We start from the raw sequence: 25,837 nt of genomic DNA, 5'->3' as shown, positions 1-25,837 counted from the left end.
CAAATTACAGAAAGACTCCTTACCCAGAAAACCCCAGGTCCCAAGCTTTCTGGATAACAGGTCCCATACAGGTACTGATAATTGATAATGATAGTAATATATACCTCATTTCTCAAGAGTCTCAATGAGCTAACAAGGTTGGACTTCTAAGGGTTGCTTGAACTGAAAATCCAGTGGCTTATAGGAAGAACTAGAAGTTGCTTCCTGGCTGAGGGATCTGGTGCGGTCTGCAAAGTCTGAGCAACAGGGCATGGAGAAGGAAAGAGTTAACCCTTTTCAAGAAACATTATATGGATCCTACACCAAACCCAAGTTAGGCCAACCCAAAGTATGAGGTAAGTAACTTCTTCATTTGGGCCTACCTTACTGCCTAACCGAGGAGCCATCACATCCCTTAGTACTTGAAAATCAATTTTTTAATCAGTGCAGCTCTCAGGTTCCTACAGGAATATCATTTCCAAAAGGTAAGCAGACAGCTCTTGTATCACAGCATACACATGCACAAAAACTATGCACACACATACAGATGAAAGTATAGTTTCAAGTATTTTCAACGGATTTACAAAAGAACAAAAGACAATTTACCAATTCATAGGCAGTGAGAAGTTTTTTCTGAACATCTGGAATTGCTCCTACTGGCTCCAGATAAGGGTAGTTGTCCTTCATGTTGAGGAAAACAAATGGTGTGTTGTCACTATTTACGAGACGTGTGGCCAAGGACATAATGCACTGTTTCAGGCTGGCACTGGTCGGCAGACCACAGAGCTCCTTCAGCGAGACCAATGCATTCTAAAAAGACAGGAAAAAGTAAAAATCAGAGGAAACAAATATGTTGGTTTCCCTTTAATTCCCAGTGGAATAGTAATCTTGTCAGCAAGGTGCAGAAAAATATTGCTTTATTCTGTATTACAGCCCAGCAGCCCAAGGCATTGTGAAATTGTAAAATTCAATAAGCTGCCTTTGAAAGAAAAAAATGAGAAAAGGCCATTTCAAATAAAATGGCAATGTATAATAATTATAATTGCTAAATGCCAGCCAGGAGTATTACAGACTGAGCCAGTTGGCATGTTCCTAAGACGTATGTATCAGCCGGAGTGAGGAGTTGGCCTGTTTAAACTCTCTCACTCCTGCTCATATTGGTGACTCTGCCAGTAGTTTGCAAGATCCAAACAACTATAGAATGAGAGTACAGCAAAAAAATGAGTAGAAATCAAATAACTTAAGCTTCGCATTTGTTTATCATTAGCTAGTAGTTAGGTAGCCCAAACATGGCAGAGGCATTTATTATGCATTGGGCAGGGTGCAAGCTGCCATACTTTTTTTGCACTTTGCCTCCTATTCCATGGTTGAGCTCCAAAAGACACATACCCTTGCAGCCCCCTTGATGAATACATTTCTGCCTGTGTTTGGCAGGCTTTTAGGTGTTCCTTCTCCTGCCCTCTAACTAGAACATTGTGGATAAGAACAGGGTTGCTTTGTGCCCAGCAGCACTATCCTTTGCACCTCAAACCAGTCCTGTAGCACCATCTTCAATGATATGTGAACCTCATTTTCTTCATGATTTGCAACAACCCCTAACCTTAGCTTCTTAATAGCTGTTCTGAGCACACTGAGAATATGAGTCCACAAATTTGAAGGCCTAAATCATTACTATTATAGAGCTTCTGAAGCTTTTGCATGGTGCAGTAAGTTCAGTATATAAAATATAGCATTTCTGCCCATATTTGTTTAAAGGATTTAGTTCTCCTTTAAAGAAATTATATAGTATAAGTATAAAAACTGGTTAAATAGGCTGTGCAAAATAAAAAATGTTTTCAGTATAGTTAGTCAAAATGTAATCTATAAAGGCTGGAGTGACTGGATGTCTAACGGTACTTCCTGCTTTGCAGCTCTCTTGGTTTCCACTGATTGGTTACCAGGCAGTAACCAATCAGTGGCTTGAGGGGGCCAAAACTGTTGCTTTTGAACCTGCATGCTAAGGGTCAATTACAAACTCACTTATACAGTTATGTCCCGTGCGCGCCCCCCTTTAAAGGAGAAGTAAACCCCTACCCCCCCACCCTACAAAGACCCCCCTCCGCACCAGCCTAGCTCCTACCCCTGAACTTACAGTACTTCCCGAAGCATACCGAAGAGAAGAAGATGAATGTTGTGAACTCTGCACCGGGGGTAAGTAAAAATTTTAGGGGCATTCACCTGGGGTAGAAGCTAGGCTGGGGGAAGGGGGTCTATGTAGGGTAGGGTTTTTTTTTTTTAATAACGGGTTTACTTCTCCTTTAAAGTCTCTAACTCAAAGTTGTGTTCTGTTCTTTTCTTTTAGGCATCCGCTCACTCCAGCCTTTATAGATTACATTTGGGCTAACTAACTATATTAGAAACATTTTTTATTTTGCTCAGCCTATTTACTGTATTTATCCAGTTTTTATTGTTAAACTGAACTGTTCCTTTAAAGCCACTGTTATTGATCCTGGATGGTTTCTTTACTACTTCCCCAGGGGCGCAGTTTTAATTTTGCTAATTAAAAATGTCATCTTTTTCTGAATAGGGCTTGTATAATGTAATCTATAATGTATGCTATTATAATTGTAATAAAGAAAAATGACAAGCAGTAATTTAGGGCAGCGCAAAATATTTCATGGGTAATTGCTAGCAAGTAGCATACATTTCAGCTTCTAAAAACACTCACCATTATTTCTGACATGCACATTTGCAGTTTTCAGAATAAATTATCAGTGTTAAGTAAATGGAGTTGAAAGCAGGCATTAATCTTGCTTTCAGGGTACCATTGGTTATCCACATCACACATGGCATGTCTCTGGAGACAAGTATCTATTATGTTCTACCAGGTGGAAACAGATTTTGATTTTTATGTTTCTGCTGCACATGTGTTTCCTAGTTATTGCTATTACATAGTACAAAAAACATCCTGTCCCCTAACTTGTCAGTCTTACAGTAACACCAAAAAATAAAAGTGTTCTAAAGTAATGAAAATATCATGTAGTGTTGCCCTGCACTGGTAAAACTGATCTGCTTGCTTTCGAAACACTACTATAGTTCAAATAAACAAGCTGTGTGGCAATGATGGAAACTAAAAAAAAGCTACTATATATGGCACATGTTAAATAGTGGATAACAGATAACACCATTATTTTCTACAGAGCTTATATGCTATCTTCTGTATTACATGAGCTTTTTCTCCTTTGAATGGCTGCCCCCATTGCTACACAGCAGTTTATTTATATTACACTAGTAGTGTTTCTGAAACAAACACAGTTCTATCATTGCAGGTCAATGTTGCATTATATTTTTATTACTTTAAAACACTTTTTTTTAATTTTTCATACTGTTTCTTTACAATATACAGGTATGGGACCTGTTATACAGAATGCTCGGGACCTGGGGTTTTCCGGATAAGGGATGTTTACATAATTTGGATCTACATTAATCATACCTTAAGTCTGCTAAAAATAATGTCAACATTAAATAAAACGAATTGAATTTTCCTTCCAATAAGGAAACAGATAATTACTGTATATCTTAGTTGGGATTGACTACAAGGTATTATTGTTTTATTACAGCGATTACAGAGAAAAGGGAAATAGGTTTATAAATCAATTATTTGATTGAAATGGAATCTGTGGGAAAAAGTCATTGTGGGAAAGACTCAATAAAATCATACGAAAATTCGGATCGTGCAAGCCCGAAAAGCCCAACTGTTTCTTATTTCCTAAGGGATTTTGAGAAGTGTATTTATCAAATGGTGAACTATAACTTTCACCATTGATACATTTAGGCTTCTAAAAATCCCATTGAAATAAATAGAAAGTGGTTGGATTTTTCTGCAGTGAGTTCTAATATCACATTTTGATAAATCAGCCCCTTAATGTATGGTGATCCAAATTATGGATAAGATCTCTTATCCAGAGAACACCAGGGGGCAAATTTACTTATGGTCAAATATCGAGGATTAATCAACTAATTAAGTTAAGTTAATTAAATCGAAGGATTTACCACAATTCGTTCGACCGAACGATTAAATCCTTCGAAACGTTCGTTTAGAAGGATTTTAATCCATCGATCGAACGATTTTTCTTCGACCAAACAAAAAATTGCAAAGCCTATGGGGACCTTCCCCATAGGCTAACATTGACTTTGGTAGGTTTTAGAAACATTCTATACATAAAACGTATAAAAAGCAAAATCTGTTTCCACCTGGTAGAACATAATAGATTCTTGTCTCCAGAGACATGCCATGTGTGATGTGGATAACCAATGGTACCCTGAAAGCAAGATTAATGTCTGCTTTCAACTCCATTTACTTAACACTGATAATTTATTCTGAAAACTGCAAATGTGCATGTCAGAAATAATGGTGATTGTTTTTAGAAGTAGGGGGATCAAAGTTTTTTTTAAAGAGACAGTACTTCGACTATCGAATGGTGGTTCGATTCGAAGTCGAAGTCGTAGTCGAAGGTCGAAGTAGCCAAAAAAAACATTCGAAATTCGAAGTTTTTTTTATTCTATTCCTTCACTCGAGCTAAGTAAATGGGCCCCCAGGTCTCAAACTGATAAACGCAGTATATGCGTGTTGCAGATTTTACCATGCCATAGTAAGCCTTTCTTCTTGTCTTTAACTAATAATTCTGACTATCTTCCTCTAAAATCACTTGTGTCCGTCTCAGCTGATTGACAATAAAACATAAAAAATGGGCTTTTTTTTAATGTATAGAGACATGGTCTACTGGAAACAAAGGTGTGGCCAGGACAAAACAATTAAAAATTGTGAAAGCAAGAACGCACCATGTGTACTTATAACCTGTGCAGGGAACAAGACAAAAAAGGCTTATTCTACCACGTTCAACATTTATATATCGCACATTTTTTATCAGATTTTATGAATACTAACATGTGGAAAATGTAAGTATTTATTCATTTATTAATATTTATCAAAGTAGCTAACTGATAAAAACAGTCTTTCTGTGAGAAGCTGTGACGCTTCAGGTTTGTTTGTATTTTGCTGTGCTTATCTCTAGGGAGAAAGCGGCAGTTGCACCTCTCTGATAAATCTGTCAGTAATCAGACTTCCAGTTCTAAATTTAGTGCTGCTGGTGCTGAGCTGCAAACTCACAAGCTGACAGGAAAAGGTAGATGCAGAATTATCTACTGATTTTGTGCACATTTGAGACATGTGCACTTCCAGTAAAGAGCCGAACAGAGATTTATTTTGCATGATAATTCCTTAAGCTACTTTGTATTATTATTACAACGCAAGGTTTCTTTTCTTGGTTCTCTCTGCGGGATTAATGCTGTTACAGAATAGGCAAAGGGCTGTAGTATTTAACATCATAAGGTTAACCTTCCTAGGTCAAAGTTCCATCTAACTATATGTTCTTTTGCTTATCCTGTAACAGAGCACATGAGAATGGGGCATCAAAATGTTCTTACCTGCATGTTTTCCCTCAGATCAGAAGCTTCCCGCAGAGGGTGAATAGCGAGTTTAAAGATGTCATCTATTGTTTTAAGGCCAGTGTTTCTCAGCATAGTATACTCTCTGGCTTTCTTGCCTATTCGGGCAGACAAGCTTTTCTTTTGGGCCTTTCCTCCTCCTCCACGGTTGGTGATAGCCACATGAACAAATAGTTTGGCATGCTCCAGTGTATCTCCCACAAAAGAGCGCAGGGGCACGTGTCGGTATCCAGGTTGCAAGCAATCAACAGGTATTGTGTATTGACCAATAAACTCATCTCCAATGTAGTCATCATCAAGAACCATGAAACGAACCATAGCTAACTCTGGAAGGTTTATTTGGAACTCAAAACTTTCATCAAAAATGGGGTTGTCACCATTTTGTTGCACGGTCTTAGTCCTCTGCTCTGCACAGTCAGCAGGAATACCATGAATTTCTATGCAAACATATGGATCGATTACGTCACCCTTCGCACAGGCGCCTTTGGGTTTTGGAAAGTTCTGCCCGCTAATGATCTTTATGTGTAAGATCTGAGGTGACACACCAGGTACCATGCCTTTGGTGTTTGCGCTAAAATAAGAAATCATATCTCGCATTATGGAAGGACGAAGTACATACCCACATCCTCCATTTTGCATAAACCAGCCAATGTTAAGATCCATCATCGGACCAGGTGTCTGATAATTCATAGCAACAATCTGGCATCCACAATTCCAAAAATCTTGTGGGTTTAAGTTACTGGAGTCTATCCTCATTGGACTTGGATATACTCTAGACAGAAATTTCTTATTGTAGTTTACAAAATCCTCTGGATACTCATTGGCTATCCGGCTGGCTTGGCTCTCGCTAAAAGAGCAAATTTCTCCATAATTTGGATTTTTCATAGTTGTATCAAAATCCCTGTACTGCACTGATTTACAAATTGACACCAAGTCTGAAAGTTCTTTGCAAAGTGTGATTAGCCTCTGCTCTCCAAAGTAGTCCTCTGACATCCGGCGAGACATTTCAGCTTCTTCATCTTCATCTGTTACCTCCCCTTCTAGAAGATCATAGTCAGAAGGCAGCTTCTTTCCTTTCACAATGATTGTTTTTTTCAGTTTTTCCGGAGATGGTAGGTAGGACTCTAGAGGCAAAGGCATTTCTGTATAAAGTTTGCTCCCAAATATCTTTTTAATGTGTTGCACCATAACTTTTTGTTGTTGCACTGAACAGTGGTTTCCAATGCAAAGAATAAGGGGAAACTCAGAAGAAATAAAGGCATATTTATTAATAACCTCAATTACATTGCGAAAGGCAAGAGGTGATGTCATGCTGTTGCGATTGCAAATTATTGGCTCATTGTCTGGTCCATCACTGACATCAAGCTCAATGCTTCTGCATGACATTTTCAGAGCCCTTACATATCCATTGATGTCTGCTGGCCCTCTGAACTGGTCTTCTATTAAGTAGGTGTTATGAGAGGAGTTAATATAGTAGTGTGACAATGGTTGTGTCATATCCTGGCAAACTTTTTTGTGGACAGGATCAAATACATCACATTCATGGGACAGTAGATACTGTGTGAAGCCATCTATTGTAAGAAAACCCTTCAAGTGTCCTTCCTGAGATAGTTCATATTTTTGGATGATATCCAGGCACATTTCTTCTGTCACCTGAGTCATCCCCTGTTCAGATTCCAAAAACAACATCAAGTCATTTGCATCTAAATATTCCTTGTTTTTTGAAATCTGCACTAGTAAAAAGTACACCTCTGGCCTTGTGCATAGTTCACAAAATGCTTCATAGAATTCCTCCTTGGTCACCCTTGTAGTTAATTTTTCCTTGCTCTTTTGAATTTCTTTAAATTTTAATCTAACTTTTGCTTCTTTGATTGCAGGATTGAGTTGTTTAATCAGTTCTACTGCTGTATCTTCCAGCATGATCCCATTCCCATCTACATCGGCAGCTTCAAACACAGATTTTAACCATTCAATACGTGGTGAATTCTGCCCACCTTCTACTAAGTCCAAAGGTTGTTTGCTGTGGGAAACCAAGTACCTTAAGCCTGATACCCAAATATTGGCCACATCGGTAGAATTAGCCACCAGGTCCAGTGACTCATAATTCTCCCCATGAATTATAGAGAGTGCACAATCCTCACAAATTTGATCTGCCAGGCCATTATTTCTAAATGTCTCTGTGTTCTTTCCAAGTCTTATTTCTTTGATGGCAGAAATATCCAACTTTGCCTTTTCAGGGTCTTTCTTTGAAGGCTCCCAACGCAAAGCCTGCAAGTCAGGATCCAGAGTGAAGAAACGGCTGTAAATACGTGAATTTGGGCGTACTTTTTTCAGTTCACAGCCTCCTTGCATAAAACTAATACAGTCATTGGCACTGCTGATTTTCTTCTCTGATGGCATGCTACTAAAAGAAACCGTTTTCTTTCTACCTGGCTTTTGGTTGGCCGGATCCTATAAAATACAAAAAGAAGAACAAAATATAAATATAGTCAAAACCAATTAAATGGAGCAGCATTCCATTATGAATTTTACTTAAATGCGTACTATTAAAGAATCCTTTTTTAAAATCCAATTTTCATAATTCAAGTATATGTGGCTAGTATGACTTAAATTGAATTAAATGCAATAAAAAATATGAATAAGTCACACCAGCAAGATGTATTTAAATCTATCTGAAATGTCTTCAATTACTAAAGAGACACATGAATTAATATAATCATCAATGAATTAAAATTACGCAGCAGTGTTGACTGATGTAATGTCACATGCATTTGAGCACAGTTGTCAGAATTACAATAGCATTTTGTTCTCAACATCCATCTCCATGCGAGCACTGAGCATTTATGCATTGAATTGCAAAACACAGAAGCATAAAAGCCAACAACTCTCCCAAGACTGATATAATAGTGTTGTCATCGTTCATATTTACATTCTCTGACAATACAAAGCAAGGAATAGCGCCTGTGCACAAAATCTACTGTACTTATTATTCATATTGAAAGAAGAGCGGCATGAGGTGAAAGAATTTCAAGAAATATAAATGTCATAGTTCCACTATAAAGCATGTATCATATCTAATTTCGCTGTATGTATAAATGTGCACACCCACATCATAGAATCCTCCTGCCGAGGTAACATTAGAAAGTTGTATTGTTAATTATTACTATTGTCAATTATTGTATATTCTGGGGCACATTTACTTATGGTCAAATATCGAGGGTTAATTAACCCTCGATATTCGACTGTCGAAGTTAAATCCTTCGAATATCGAAGTCGAAGAGTTTACCGCAATTCGTTCGATCGAACGATCAAACGAAAAATCGTTAGATCAAACGATTAAATCCTTCGAACCGAACGATTCTACGATTTTAATCCATCGATCAAACGATTTTTCTTCGACAAAAAAAAGATTGACTTCGGTAGGTTTTAGGTGGCGAACTAGGGGTCGAAGTTTTTTTTTAAAGAGACAGTACTTGGACTATCGAATGGTCGAATAGTCAAACAATTTTTAATTCGAACCGTTCGATTCATAGTCGAAGTCGAAGGTCGAAGTAGCCCATTCGATGGTCGAAGTAGCCAAAAAAAACATTCGAAATTCGAAGTTTTTTTTATTCTATTCCTTCACTCGAGCTAAGTAAATGGGCCCCTCTGTATAAATTCAAGTAAATTTTTTAATATCTGTGAATATTTTTCACTATTTCAGACAATCGGTCTTTCATTGCTAGGGTTGTCATCTAGCCGGTAAAAATAATACTTGATGCCAAAGTTATTACAAATTTTCCTTATCCAAGGCACATGCTCCAGGCCATATAGTGTATTTATTAAAAGATAGCATCAAAAAAAAAAACATCCAGGACCAGGATCACATGGAGTTGTGTAGGCACTGTACAACAATTACTCAAAAATTGTTTTTTAAAGAAAAAAACATCCAGGACTAAAACAAAACAATAACCAATTTCAGGTCTAGTGAATGTCATCCAAAAGCAGTATACTGTATACTGTGAGTTTGAGTCAAAAACTTCTACACTGATATTTAATAGCAACAAGCAAAGTATTCCTGGGAGAGTTATGGAGGGACACGCTCAAGCACTGACACTTAAAGGTGACAAAATGTAGTTTTATAAATGACTATTTCATGTACAAAAATGCACTTAAGGAAGTTATTATTGGCAAAAATTGCGAGAAAAAAAAACTTTTTTCACACAAACTGCATGACAGAAAAAAAACATATCTTGAAACATCTGTTCATAATGACGGAGCCAAAATCAAAAGCATAACACAAAGCAAAAAACCCTGGCATATTATAGCAAAAGGTCAGATTCCCAGATATTTGTTAAGAAAAAGGGCAGAATGATCAGTAGAATTTTTGGATTTTTTTTTATTGTATTTATCTTGTATCCTTGTTCTAAATTTAAGCTCTCTCTTGCCTTTTAGAAAGCCTGAATAAAAAATGAGTTAAGCATATATTCTGGTCAGTGAAAAATGGATGCACATGCTGTTTTACTGGGGTAATGGCAACACTGTCTACAACCATCAACTGCCCTTGGCAGTTCATTATTTCACCCTAAAACTTGATCAAAGCTTACTCAGATTTAGGAAAAGGAAGATACTGGCACACAAAGCATTTGCAGCAGGTAAACCTTGCAACCTGGCAAGGTTTACCTGCTGCAAATGCTTTGTGTGCCAGTATCTTCCTTTTCCTGAATTGCTTGGGAGGCTGCCGTGTCCTCTCATACTGAGCACCAAGCTACAATCGCCAAGGACTGCCGTGGGTGTGCGAACGCTCTATCCTGTTTCAGTATTACTCAGATTTAGACACTCAACTTCCTCTCCTCCATCGCTTCTTCATTTTATACACATGAAAAAAGCAAATATGGCAATCTGAAATCTTTTGAAGTTTAACATATCACAATATACCTTGTTCTGCACCTACTTGCCTCGTCCTGGCCATTCCTTTACCAATACAGCGCTGTCCAATGCTGTCAGCACGGTCATGGTGAGAACTGTGCCTAAGGTAGCAGTGAGCGGCTAATTACCAGGGGCGGCAAAAAGCAGCTTCTGGTAACTTTAAGAGCCTAATTTACAGTTTTTAAACTGGTGATTTGGTTCTGCTAGTGTAGCGAGTGCAATAGTGTTCTCTGCATAGCGATGCAGCCCCCCTCCCCTTTGACCAGCTCTGTCGCTAAAGTTTTAAGTGCAGAGCATAAGAGTGGGGCAGCAGCAGCAACAGAAACGGCACTGGCAGTCAGTTCTGCATCTGTGGGGGAAGCCATGGCTCTCTGGGCTTTTGCAGCAATACTAGAAAGACAGAACATAGAGCAAACAAATTTGCTGATTGTGACCTTTGTTGCATGCTGCATTCTGCCTGATAAATGTCACCCCTTATATATATCAGTATTGTCATGAAAAGATTATCTTGCTTGACATAGAACAATGCTCCCTTTGAAATTTACCTCTTGTGATCATTTGTAAATAATCGTAACATAGTAAGTCGAAAAAAAGGCACGTTTCCAAAGAGCTCAACCTTTCATGTCTAAATAAAACTTGCTGAACTGCCCTGCTTTCCCATTTGTCATATTTGAAGTTTTATTCTTTGGTTGACTAATAGTGATGGACAAATAAATTCGCCTGGCGCAAATTCGCATCAAAATCAGCGCCCGTCAACACTATTCGGATGCCCACTGACTCTAACGCCGGCGTCAAAATTGATGCAAGGGACTTTTCGGACGGGCGTCCAAAATTGACGTGGGAATCAATTTTTGCCGTTTTGCGAGTTTCACGGGAGAAATTTCCCCATCACTGCTGATTAATAAAGCTAGATTTTCATGTGTTTTGCTGCCACCACCACATCTAACTGTAGGTATGGCTAACGGCAATGCCAAGAGCTCTGCATGAATGTGTGAAATCTAAATGTAAATAATTGGTCTAAATATGTTTGCAAGGCACTGTATATGAAGGTAACAAAAAGCAGGCATCTTTTATAGAAAGTTGGATATTAACAAAGAGCTCAACCAATAAAATTTGCATTTTTTATGCACAAAGACTTTTACTTTCCCAAATAAAGGCAAAAGAAGAAAACTTTCAGTAAGTCTGATCACAAACAAAAACTGACAATAAAGCATTTAGTGAAAAGAACATTCATTACTAAAAATATTTTCTTTCCTTCTGATGCAGAAAAAAAGAAAGCCATTACTGAAAAATCAGCAGAAACACGGCAATTCAGAAGAAAAGTAAAAATGCTTGTTTTGTAAGAGCAATGGTAAGACTTTTTAATGGTTAGTCCCCACAGGGGCTGTGTAACCTCTCTCTCTTTTTATATAAGGTCTTATAAATGAAAGAAAATTGCCAGCATGAGCATCAATTTTCACTTTGGGGCAGATTTATCAAAGGTTAAAGAGAAAATTAGAATTTAAAAAATTAGAATTTCGAGCTAATTTTTGTGTACTTCAACTAGGGAATAGTCTAAATTCAATTAAAATTTTAAGAAAATTCTAAATGTATCATGTACTGTCTCTTTATAAATTCGACTTCCACCATTTGCCATCTAAAACCTGCTGAATTGCTGTTTTAGCCTATGAGGGACCTCCTAGAACCTATTTGGAGTCAATTGGTGGACTTTGAGAAATCTAAGTTTTTTTTCAGAAAAACATTGAATCTAATTCGATCGAATGCGCTATTACTTCGATTCGTAAGATTCAAATTAGATCGAAAACTGACCTAATTGGCCCAAAAAAAACTTCAATTTAATTTCACTTGGTCTTTTTGAATTCAAATTTCGAAGTTTTTTCCAATTCGAAATTCGACCCTTGATAAATCTGCCTCCTTGTGTCATATGTACTGCACCAATGCTTGATTAGAAATATTGCTTTATCATGTGTATGATTCTTCTAGCCTTTCTTCTATGGATTTTCTTAGATGCCCACTCAGTACTGACATTAAGGGCAGTAGTGAGTAATGAGTGCTAAACAGGATTTTATACCAACACAAACACAATCATCACGATAGATTTTCAAAGTACAGGTATATTACGTTCTACATCTCCTACTCAAAGCATTTTTAACACAGTGGCACATTCTAGGTTTTTTACATTTTAAGTTTTTACACAATATGTCCCCAAGAGAGAGAATGAAAGAGAAAGGCCTAGCTGTACCATGTATAAAGTATAGTAGAACCCCATTGTTAAGTCTCTGGTTTTCCCACCGTTGACATTGATTTATCACGGTCCCTGTGCCATTATGATGCTGTCCCCTGTCGTTGGGTTGCAAAAGAAACGCATATAAGCTGACACATACCGCATAACTTTTCACCTTGTGTTTTATTAGACATTTTGGTAATGTCACTACTGAAGAAGAAATGTTGATGCATCAAAAGACAGCAAGTAAAAGTACTCAGTGTGCATCAGCATATACTTATTTAGATACATATACTATACACACATTGGCAGAGAATTCTGCTTGCTTGCTTTTCCTTGCTGTGTTTCTCTGCCTTTCCAGCCCTGCAAGTAAGCAGATGTTATCAAGCTGAGATACAGCTCAGGGCAACACAGAAAGGAAAGTCAAGCCAGCTTCTAATTACAGCACAGAAGGCATTAAATGGCAATTATTATCTCTTTGCCTTGACCAGTTTAAGAAAGACTTAAGAGGCAGTCCTCAGAAGCTCTATGCTTGGTACTCATTGCAAGGCAAGAAGGGTGATTTATGACCTACAGGCAAGGTGCAAAAACAAGTGCAATCCACCATTTTTTTTGCATTTCCGGGAAACTGGTTATCCAGAAAGCTCTGAGTTACGGGAAGGCCATCTCCCAATGTTATCTAAATAATCCAGAATTTTTTAAATGATTTCTTTTTTCTCTTTAATAATAAAACAGTACATTTTACTTGATCCAAACTAAGATAATCTAAGAGATCATGCTTGTTGGAAGCAAAACCAGTTTATTGGGTTTATTTAATATTTACATTATTTTCTAGTAGATTTAAGGTGTGAAGAGCCAAATTACAGAAAGATCCATTATCTAGAAAACACCAGGTCCTGGGTATTCTGGATAATAGGTCCCATACCTGTACTACAATTTCCTCCCTGTCTTTAATCCCCAGTGTTTATCAACTACCATAACCTTTGCCCTGTGCCTCCTCCAGCCATCAGAGGATAATGGAGGCCAGCTCGAGAGCCATTTTATAGATAGATAGATGATAGATAGATAGATAGATAGATAGATAGATAGATAGATAGATTGTGAACTGAATCCAAAAGTGGAATTGTGAAGAGTAAAACAGTACTGAAAACTAAACATGCTTTAGACAGAGCATTATAATAGTATGTATCTAAATACAATGTTGATAATTAAAACCTCCCTACCAGGCATAATCACAGGGCATGTAGACCCTGGAATTGGTAGTGTAGGGGCAAGAATTCTGAGGATCCATTACCAATGTGACTGTAATTTTACATTTATCTTTGTAAAATACTTTATCTTCCCAGGGTTTTAAGGGTCCGAAAATAATTTTGGTGTGGGGGGACAGTAGTTAAATCCCTTCTGCCTCCTAACATATTTGGCCATGGAATTATCTTCTGAGGTTTGTGTTCTGTTATTCGGATGGGTGTTTTTTCTCTTCCTTCAGCATGCCTGGGGAACTGAAAATTAACAAATAAATAAGGCATTGATGTATTTGACTCAAGGTCATTATGTGAAGCTCCCACGAAGAGAAGATTAAAATGCAGAGCGGCAGGTGTCATTATGTAACCTTCAGCCCACTTGCCACCTGATTTCTTGGACATGTGTTTGCCAAGCTCTAGAAAAATAACAGCTTCACAAGGAATTTGAACTGATAACTAGGATTAAACAGACTTATTTCCCAGTAAAAATGTAACATCATTAAAAAGTAATCGTTAAAGACATTTAAAAGTATTGAAATAGCTGTCTGAAAGACAATTGTCCTGTTTAACCTGCAGCCTTGCAGCCTCCAACTCCAAGGATGCCATGTCGGCCCAGTGATGCTATGCATCCGTCGGAACTTTGGTAAACAAAATCTATTGCCCAGGTTTAATAAGAAAGAAATGATCATAAGGATGTATTTGATGTGTACATCTATAACATATATGTTGATAAACATTGATGAGGAGTAAAATAATGAAATAATGTTTTTACACTATAGCAACTGGGAGGGCACTAATTTAATTCTTAAAGGAACAGTAAAACAAAAAATTAAAGCGTTTTAATTGAATGGCAATATAATGGACTATTGTCCTGCACTGGTAAAACTGCTGTGTTTACTTCAGTAAAACAACTACAGTTTATATAAACTGTTGCTGTGTAGCCATGGGGGCAGCCATTTAAACACAGGACACACAGTAGATAACAGATACGTTCTACTACAGAGCTTATCTGTTATCTGCTGTGTATCCTGTGCCTTTTCTCCTTTTTCAGCTTTGAATGGCTGCCCCATGACTACACGGCAACTCATTTATATAAACTATAGTCGTCTTTCAGGACCAAACCAATCTCTCATCTCATGGGAAGGCTTTCCACTTAATATTGGTGGAATTTGCTTCCATTCAGCCACAAGGGTGTTAGGAAGGTTGGGCACTGATGTTGAGATCAGACCTAGTTCGCTGTTGGTGTTCTGATTCCAAAACGTGTTCAGATGGGTTGAGGTTAGGACTGTACAGGCCAGTCAAGTTCTTTCACTCCCATCTATAAACCATAGTATATGGACTTTTTTCTTATGTCTATGGTCTTGTGCTGAAACACCAAACTGTTGCCCTACAATAGGAAGTGTCAAAAATGCCATTGTACATACTGTAGTAGGGTTAAGGCTTTCTTTCAAAGAAACCAGGGCTCAAGCATGGAAAAAGCCCCAGCCCATTACCGGTATTCCTCCTCCACCAAATTTTACAGTTGGCATTAAGCATTTAGGCAAGTAGTGTTCTACTAGCATCCGCCAAACCCAGAGCTATCTCCCAAACTGCCTGAAGGAGAAGTGCAACTCATGCATTTCCTAAAATGCATCTGGGTACTTTACCAATATAATGCATACTGTAAATGGGCACATAATACGAAATCTCACTGACAACCACTGTATTAATACAAATGCCTAAGTACTATACATACAACACATCCTGCAGAATTACAATTCCCATCATTTTTATTATGTGCTAAACGGTGTCTATCCCTACAGTAAATGATATTATCGGCATCAATGTCCCTATTCTATATCATATCACCTGTTACTAACAGCAAGATCTTATTATACCTGTCATTTCCAATCCCATTTTATTAGATTACTGGTAATATTAAGGAAGTTATGTGCTTTCAGGATATATACATAGATCAGGGAGATTGAACTGATGGCCTTTCATTAGCCACAAATGACAAGAGGTGGTGAAAGTTGTAGTTCTGCACAGCTATAAAGCTTTTTTGCAATTTACTAAAAACAGAATCTCATAACTTCAATAAAACAAACTCGACCAAACTCTCCTCCATGATTTTACCTTATTTATTAAGAAAATAACAAGAAAAAAACGGTTTGGGAAAAGTCCAGATAAAATCGTGAAAAAACTCGAATTGTATGAATTTTTCAGATTTGACTGCCAAATCGATAGATTTTTTAATTTATCGCCCGTGAACCACCAAATTTATCGCACGAAAATCGCACAAACCCAGTGCAGACCACCATATCTTCAAATTGGAAAAGTGACATCTGCCATTAACTTCTACAGGACCTCGACAGGTTTGAGATGGAGTATTTTAGGATTCTGACTTTTAGCAGCTTTGGGGTATAATAAATCTCGATTTTTTTTTCCTTTTAAAGCCTGACCAGAAAAATAAAGAACCCCCTCAGTGGTATAAAATCTGCCAATTTGTCCAGGGTATGTGAAGACCCATGTAAAGCAATGAGAATGATTACACAAGTCAAACACCTTCAGGTTACTTTACTTGGCCCATTTCCTCTGATTTGATTGATTGTTCAAGTGCTTGAGAATATGCTTAATTTGTCAGCTAAGCTCCTGCGGGCAACTGCTGCACATGCTTAGATGCTTTTTTTGCTGTTGCTGACAGCAAGCACATGTCAGATAAGGACCTGGTAAGTCATTCATATACGATGTAAGGGGAGCATGAAAATATTGAACACCACCCGAGATGTCAAAGAAATAGCTTATAGCAATTGGTAGCCATGAGCAAAGCATGTAAAGACAGTTCATGTATAGCTTTGCGACCGTAGCCAAGAAAGATTTGCACAAGCTGCATTCATGGAAGGCTGTAAGATTCTAAGCTACAGTACAAAAGTAGCTCGTAACCAATGTGCACACATTTGCACACATGCTGAGAAAAACATGGGTGATTCAACTTGATATGTGACCTGTTATCCAGAATGCTCAGGAACTGAGGTTCTTCCGAATAAGGGGTCTTGAACAATGTACTGTTTTACTATTACAAAGGAAATCATTTTAAAATATTGAATTTTTTGATGAAAATGTAGTGTATGGGAGACGACCTTCTTGTAATTCAGAGGTTTCTGGATAACATGTTTCCATACAAGGGGTCACTATACTGATAAACCAGAAACTGGAATTCTGGAGAAAAAGCTGCATTGTGAGTAATAAATATAAAAATGTCTGTGCATCTTGCACTTTTAAATGAGGCCTATGGTATTTTATAGGTTTTTTTGCCCAAAAGTTTTGGTCCTACCAGAAAAGTAAGTAATATTTTTATTGCATTATTAAAGGAGAACTAAACTCCCCATTGTGATAAGTCCCCATTGGACTTCCTCTGCTGGCCCCTCTGCCTGCCTCCCCCCTGTCTTACCACTGAATTCTTTCCCCTCTAGAAATAGCGACCGCAAATGCAGAGTGAGCGCAGCGGAGCTCACGGGCGCAATCTTCTTCTCTTCTGTAATCTTTCCAAAGAGAGCTGCGTATTGGCACATGTGCAGTTGGAGCAATCTTCCAGGTGCGACAACTGCACATGTGCTGATAGAGACAGAAATTGCTGAAGGGGAGAATGAAGACATGAAGTTTACCGAAGAGAAGAAGATGGCGCTGTGAGCTCCTCTGTGCTCACTGTGCATTTGCGGTCTCTATTTCTAGAGGGGAAATAATTCAGGGGTAAGGCAGGGAGGGGGGCCAATGGGGACTTATCACAATGGGGGTTTAGTTCTCCTTTAAGGGGCTTATTTACTAAAACTCAAATTAATCTGTTTTTTTCTGAAAACAAACAAATTCCCTTCCATGAACTGAACTCATTTATCAATATTTTTTCTCAAAAAAACAGAGCGAAAAAAGCAAAATCAAGCGTCACTTTGTTTTGTATGATTGATGCTCCGAAAACTCGTCTCAATTGAATTTTTGCTACGAAAACTCGGCTTTTTCCGAATTCTTGAACATAAACCCAGACTTTATCGACAGCCAGATCACGATGTCAAGAAACAACTTCAGGGACATCTGCCATTGACTTCTACATGACCGCAACAGGTTTGAGATGACATATTTTTTGGATTCCGATTTTTAGCAGTTTTGGGTTGTCATAAATCTCTGAAAATTCTATTTTTTTTCCTATGAAAATTTCAAGTTATCCCCCTAAAAACCTTGGCGTGTGTGTGTTGGGCCAGGCAGCATGCCCCATCCATGGATCAAGTGCTGACTGTGCCATTCCCCCACCTCAATGCATTCCTAACTTGTGCTTCATTTACATGTACGTTAGAGAGTGTAAATAGGAATAGACCATCAAATGGTGCTCTCTGCACAGAGCTTTGCATTTTTGATCTAGTGCTTAATATAGAGACCAGCAACCCCAGGGGGTGCAAGTGCTCTGTAAATGAGCACTAAGGTCTGTGCTCCTGCACCACTTAGTGCTCCTACACTTACACCCCCAAGTAAGTAAATGAGCTTTTGTGTGTTCCAACAAGACAGTAGAAAGGCCCTTGGCCCATGAAGGAGAGATCTATCCAACAGTCTTTACAGCAGAAAGTGGTGGAGTAGCTCTGGAGTCTGCAGGGAGTCTCCGAACAGCAGACAAGTGATTGTCACTTGTCATGTCATGTTTGGAAGTAGAGTACAATGATTGTCACGTCATATTTGGGAGTACAATGTGCTAAAACAAGGGTTAAAGCAATACTGGGCAAAAGTTAAAATTGCATGTAAATGTATGCAACACAGTTAACTAAAAGCTAATGCAGAGGTTGGGCAAGGTTATGCACACATATCGTATTTCCTGCAAACATGCGTAATATTTTCGCTTGGGGATAGAGAAAATAAGTATCAAACTCAATTCAGTCACAGGGGGGTTGTGGATTGCATTGAGATAGTTTTTTTTAGTGGTTAGATATCAAATTTAGATGTTAAGACAAACAATTGAATATATCTGTCCAATGAAGGAAGGAGGGAGCAATCCAGCTTGCTTATTTGTGGATATTTGCCAGAAGAGCAGCTAACGATGCTACCCTGGAGGGTTACGTTTCTGAAATGCAGTCAGTTTAACATCTGCTTAATGCAGAGCTTAACATCTTCGACGGCAGACAGGCCAGATGCGACTGCTGTGATTGCAAACCAATGCATTGCCAGAAGCAGTCCAATGAGCAGAAAAGCAGCACAAACACCTTCTGTTTCACCTTTAAAGTAAATCAATGTTCATGCTATGGCTTCTAGCTGTGGTTGAAAAATCCCAACATCCCCAGCAAGACACTGGGATCTGTAGTTTCAAAACAGCTAAAAGGCACTGAGATTCCTGTTCTAAGTGAAATACATTTTTAGGTTCCCCACAGCTGCTCAAGGCTTCCATCTCTGTCACCTAAATACATTTGATGGCCTCAACAGGAAGTCAGAGAGGAGGACATTAAAATGATTATGCAAAGCAAGAATACATTTTCCCAGAACCCTTGACCTAGCTTTCCTTCTCATACAAATAATGAAACATATTCCTTCTTCTTTTATTTATATCATATAAAATGATTTATATTATTTATATCCATACAGTATATGTGTTTTCAAATGTGTATCCGTGGTGCATTAGGTAGAGTTCTAGTAACTGAGAAGATCCAGAAAGAAACAAGTTTATTTTGTATAAAACCACTGGAGATTTGCTGTTTACAACAGGCTGAATTAGGCAGGCATTATAAAGATCCATCGGGAATCTTGAAACGCATTAACTGTTTCTCATAGCATTCCTTGCTCAGTAAAACATGGGTACTCCCGTGCCTGAGAACTGCTTTGTTTAATTGTATAAAAAGCTGGAAACATAGCTTGTTAAACTCAAACATACATTCTGTCATTGTTCATAAGAAGATGGCCAGTATCACCGGTTTATTGGGGTGTATATAATATTTTAAGTTAGCTCAGCAGAGTAAAATTTATTTATCATTGTGCAGACATGGGGTTTACTCCAGATTTGGGAAATAATTAAAGAAACTCCATAAATATATATATGAGATTTACAGATTAAAGGGCTTGTTTACACAAACAAGTTAACTCACATCCCACTTCGAGGTAATAAAGAGGTTTTTACTCAAGTTTCAGAGAGTCATGTGACTATATGCTGTGGTTACATTTATTCAAGGCCACTACACGACATGTTTCGGGTCCTTAAACCCTTTATCAAGTGGTTTAAGGACCCAAAACATGTCGTGTAGTGGCCTTGAATAAATGTATCCACAGCATATTTTTGCTACTTTTGAGTGCTCTCCTCATTTTGGAATTTATCAGTATATGTCGGGATCGCGGTATACCCGGAAGAGGATTTGATGCATTCAACAACACAGCTAAGGCAGTGCAGAGAATGTTTTTGATTACTCTCATGTGACTATATCACAGAGTACCAATTATAACCAATGACATCACTAAACTCCATTCATAATACACAAGAGACATGAATATCCTGTAAAGTATACAGAGGATAATCTAGCCCCTACTGTTATATATAAAGATGCTATGTCACTAATGAGTTACATGACCATATAAAAGCATGAAGCTGCAGGCTTACTTCTTCCATACAAGTCACGTAAGTCCAAGGTGATTTTTAAAAGCTTTACAAATTTTCGCAGGGGCAGGTGCTGTATCTATTTGCTGCTATTCCAGCGTTTTAGAAATTACTAATTGCTTATGTTAGGCTTTTAGACAAGTGACAGTCAGTGTGCAAGGGGAGAAAGACCACCTTAAGCTATAAGCGGCACATTTATAATGACGTAACAGAAAGCTGTTTATAAAGTGAATAAAGTACTCCCTCTTGTAAAATATAAGGATATTATAAATTACAGAGGAGTTCAGCCTCGTGTTTTCATATGGTCATGGAACTCCTTGGTTATAATATCCTTATATTTTATTTTATTCACTGTATAAAAGGTGGTTAATAATGTCATCAGTTATAATTATTATTTAGCTTGATAATTCATGTCACATGACTGAAACTTTAGTATAGTAATAAATAATGTATCCCTTTTTGGATGAGGAGATATAAACTCACCTTGGAGTTCCATGACCCATATAAAAGCACTTGGCCTTTGGCTTTGTGTCTACGGTTATGGAACACCTTGGTGACATAATATTCTTGTATTTTAAAATAAACTGTACAGTATGCTCAACTGTTACAAAAAAAACAATAGAAGTGACCCTGGAAAGGGTCTTAAACATACATACAATTCATGCATATATACTTAACATTTCCACATTTCCCTTAACACTATAGCGGTTTATTTACTGACCCCAGAGGCTAAAAAGAAAATGTGCACCCCTAAGTGCCCCCCAGGTATAGTGGTTTCAGCACTGTATTAGTGAGGAAGCCACAAGTCCGAAAAAGAGTGCAGAGGCCAGCGGGATGTTACACAATGCAGGGCACAACCTGCCTAGGTCAAAAAAATTACCAACTATGGCCTTTTTTATGCACTTTGCACTCACGCCACTTCTCTGAAGAATAAACGTTTGAACAATTAGTTAGTTCCCTTTAATCTCCACATTTGCAGCGATGGTGCACTTAGATCTCATTATTTCCAATCAACTACAGAAGCAATATCCTTCATATTAAATATATTTCTTTTCAGTAAATCTGCAGACCACTAGTGTCAGGTGTTTTGGAACCTCTGTTTCACAATTTGTTGTTCATTTTTTAACTCCACTGCATCAGCCTCCACTGGCTGATGTAGCATGTTGAAATTTGTAGTTCAGCAACTCCCAGATAGATGTAATATATATATATATATATACTCTACATGAATATTGAAGTATATCTTAAAAAAACAGCGAGATACCTGAGTAGTTAAATAAGATGTTATTAAACCTGGTCGAGGGGTAAACTCAAATTTTTCATGGACAAAAAAAGATTTATTATACCCCAAAGCTGCTAGAAATCTGAAAATATTCCATCTCAAACCTGTTGAGGCCATGTAGAAGTCAATGGCAGATGTCCCTGAAGTTGTTTCTTGATCTGCGCTGGATAATCCGATAAAGTAGTGAATTTTCATTCAATAATCCGAAAAGGTAGAGTTTCTGCGGCGAGCATCCGATAAAGTTGTGTTTGGCGCATCAATTGTACTATACGAATTGATGGTCGAATTTGTTGCAACATTTTTTCCCTGCGACTTTTCCGAGAAAAAATATTGATAAATTAATTTGTAGAAGCGAGTTAGGTCGACTTTGTTTTAATAAATAAATTAAATTAATTAGAGTTTTAGTAAATAACCCCCATTAAGTCATATGTGGTAAAACTGATTGACTTATTTAACAATATGTGCAGAATCAAAAACAAAAACAGAGACACGTGTGTCCATGTTTTTATATCATTTCCATTCTGCATTTGGCACTTTAGGAGAACAAGGATTATGCCTGGGAAAGTGAACCCACTAAACACAGTGGCATGTAAGGGCTCGCCGACAACTCCTCACGTTATATTTAAAGAACTGAAAGACTGGCCTTGTGTTTATGCTCAACATGCCATGCAGTACTAGAAGATGAATTCCTAGCATTACAAAAAAATATAAAAATCCAGACATACCAGTTAAAGCCATGTTTACAATTAATATTTCATACACACCCAACATTTACAGATATAGTACAAGTATTCCTGGGTGAATGTCACTGGTCTTATCCATTGATGCAGACTAACAACTGGTATAATTCACAGGGGTCACAGAAGATGATAAAAAGGGGGAGGCCAGGAGGTATAAGTTAAAGTCCAAATCCTCTTTTACCACTGTGCAAGGTGCAGTTTGCCCTATAATTATAATGTATCTATCTAAAGGATGTATTTTGACTTTATTGCACTGATATTTTAGGTAACCAATGATCAAAATGGTTATTTTATGAATTCCCTTGACAGATACATTATGTCGGTCCTGCTGGGGCCTATTTATCAACAGTCTCATTTTCGTGGTTTTTGAAACCACAACTAAACTCACAAACTCTAAGGAGGTTATTTATCAAAGCTCGCTTATTTATGAAAAAACTAGAATGTAAAAAACTCTAATGAATGCAATCGGGAAAAAATCAAATACTCAAATTTAAAGGGACCTCTACCACTGACTTCTACATGACCTTGACAGGTTTTAGCTAGAGAATTTTCAGATTTCAGTTTTTTTAACCCGATACATTGTAGTTTTCAGACAATTCCTAGCAAAAAAAAAGGAAAAGATAATAGATTAAGGGGGTTATTTACTAAACTCCAATTGTGAAAATCTGATTTTTTTTTCCCGCAAAGCAGATTTTCAGGAAAATCTAATAATAAATAAGCACAAAAAAAGTGGATTTGATCAATGTTTGTAGAAGAAAATATTGAGAAAAATTCGGACTTTGATAAATAACCCCCTAGTAGTGCTATATGGGAGCTGTTGCAGGTCAAGGTCAAATTGACTATTTACTATTAGCAACACTCACCTGGCTTGTAAAATGCGTAAATCTTATTGCTCAAACCCTGATGTTGTAGTGCAAGTGTGTTCAAACTAATTTATACCAAAATGTAACACATGGCCACACACTATTCCATAGAAAATCACTGGCCAAGTCAATGGGGTATATGAGTGAAGAGTGAAGTTAAAGCTTGCCACAGACCTTCTTCCTCCATTGAGAATCGAGAGCAGTGTCTTCAAGCTCAGTGCTCGTAATGATTAAATTATAAATGTCAACTAACATGTTAAAGGAAAACTATACCCCCCAAACAATGTAGGTCTCTATAAAAAGATATTGCATAAAACAGCTCATATGTAAAATCCTGCTTTATGTAAATAAACCATTTTCATAATAATATACTTTTCTAGTAGTATGTGCCATTGGGTAATCATAAATAGAAAATTGCCATTTTAAAAAATAAGGGCCGCCCCCTGGGATCGTAGGATTCACTGTGTACACAAACATACCAACAAACCATACATGTTAGGTCACATGAGCCAATTAACAGACAGAGTTCTGTCTTTTGCTTCCACACTTCTTCCTGTTACAGTTAGAGTTGTAGTATTTCTGGTCAGGTGATCTCTGAGACAGCACAGAGACCATCACGAAATGGTGGCTCAAGGCAAGAGATGTAAAAGGGCAATATTTACTTAAATATATATTCCAGTTTGGTAAGATTCTTTAATATGCCATTTAATAAGATATGAACTATCTGTTGCTTAAGTGTTCATTTTGGGGGTATAGTTTTCCTTTAAACACGACTGCATTATATGATGGATTTTGTCCCTGCTGGATTTAGGGCTGAATTCTCATTAAAAGGTATGACATTGATAGAAGATGTTAATGCCTCTATCGGCATTACACAAACCAGATTTAAACAGCTGGATCTGGACAACAGTTTCACTACAACCTAGAAATTGGTCTTTATTTCCAGACAATTCTGGTGCCAGCATTTTATATACCTTGCAAAACAACTCATGCAGTGTAGAGGTAAAAATAACTAAACCAGAAAATCCACAATGACCTGCTCTAGCTTTTTTCTAGTGCACATCATTATCATTGCACTATAAATACATTTTAAAAAGGGTTGTTCACCTTCCAACACTTTTTCTCAGTTGTTTTCAGATTGTTCACCAGAAATAAAGATTATTCTCAATTGCTTTTCATGTTTTATTCTTAACTATTTTTCCAGAACTGAAGTTAAAAGTTTCAGTCAGTTTAGTAATCCTGGTGCAGATTCTGAACTGTTACAATTTGCTAGATTACTTGATACATGTCTCAGTAGGATCTGTGGAATATCAACAACTATTGTGTCAATTATAACAGCTTCCTTTAATGACACACCAGCGTTCTTGCTCAGCAGGGCCAACGATAAGAAATGTATCAACTACTGTGTCAACTACAAATGTATCAGATGTTTTGATTTTTACTGAATAAATCTATGACAATAAACCCTTACCAAAGTTCATTTAGGATGATGTAATAAGGAAAATTCTATAAGTCATCTATAACAGGATTGACTTGCTCTGAAATAAAAAAAAACATGCAAACCGTGCATGGTAACCAACTGACTGGCCCAGTGGCCAATCAGAAGATGAACTATGAAGTGCCATGGTATTATTCTGATCAATCAGGCCAACAACTCCAAACAGCACCTGAACAGATTCTGGAAGATATGGTGCACTGGCAGATTTGATTTTTAGACATACCCAACCCCTACACATCCATAATACTTGGATATTTGTAAGGATTGATAGGCTGCCATGAAACATACTGGAAATCTTTTTGTACATGTAATACATGTATGGCCAGTTTATGGCTGGAATCCAAACTAATTTCCATAGCGTAGGTGCATGGGGACATTGTTTTTCTTTAAACTATTAATTGTCTCAACAAATGAAGGGAAGAAGATAAGCAGAGTACTTAAACGAGATCAAAATGTGCTCTAATGTCCATGCTATGCTAACTGATGGAAATAAAGACATGATAAGGGATCAGAAGATACTTGTTGAATGCCTGTTCATTTACCTTTAGATTGGAAAAGATTAAGTTATCAAAAATCTCCATTTTATGTGACTATTTCCCTAACTATCATTCTCTTCCTCTAGTAGCTGGCTTCTTCCTTTCCAACAGACAGTACAGAGATAGGTTAATGCTGAAGGGCGTGTACCAATTTGCTCCACTTCCAGTATTATTTTTAGATTCACTGAAAATTTTATTTCTAATAACTGCCTCTAGCTAAAATGATCTATTTCCTAATGACAACACTGGGGACTACTTAGATTTATAGTGAGCACAGGAAAGAGGACTGGATTTTCTCAGGAGCTGGCTATGGACTGAATATGACACAGCCTGTCCCCTGGGAATTGTTCTGCTCCACTAACACAGCTGTACAGAATCTTTAAAGGTCAGGAGCTGTGGCGTGACTGCTTTTATTCAGTCTGCAGCTCTCCTCCTTGCTGTGATGCTGAGCTTTACTTAATTATATATTTATATATATATATAT

The 25,837-nt window shown here is 37.5% G+C and overlaps 1 protein-coding gene across 1 annotated transcript in view; it reads right to left on the bottom strand.

Annotated features, from left to right (window-relative positions):
* The window catches only part of LOC108701442 (inactive phospholipase C-like protein 1), a 122,894-nt gene that overhangs the window by 33,725 nt on the left and 63,332 nt on the right, over nucleotides 1-25,837 (bottom strand). Inside the window, exons 2-3 of the mRNA XM_018236141.2 lie at nucleotides 5,446-7,917; nucleotides 586-789 (exon numbers count right to left, since the gene is read on the bottom strand). Of these exons, the coding sequence (XP_018091630.1) occupies nucleotides 586-789; nucleotides 5,446-7,917 (2,676 nt within the window). The remainder of the gene's footprint in view (nucleotides 1-585; nucleotides 790-5,445; nucleotides 7,918-25,837) is intronic.

Source organism: Xenopus laevis, chromosome 9_10L (assembly GCF_017654675.1).
Source record: "Xenopus laevis strain J_2021 chromosome 9_10L, Xenopus_laevis_v10.1, whole genome shotgun sequence".
In the NCBI taxonomy this organism is placed as follows: domain Eukaryota; kingdom Metazoa; phylum Chordata; class Amphibia; order Anura; family Pipidae; genus Xenopus; species Xenopus laevis.
The sequence above is the reverse complement of the archived record's forward strand: the minus strand, read 5'-3'. Positions and strand labels throughout refer to the sequence as shown.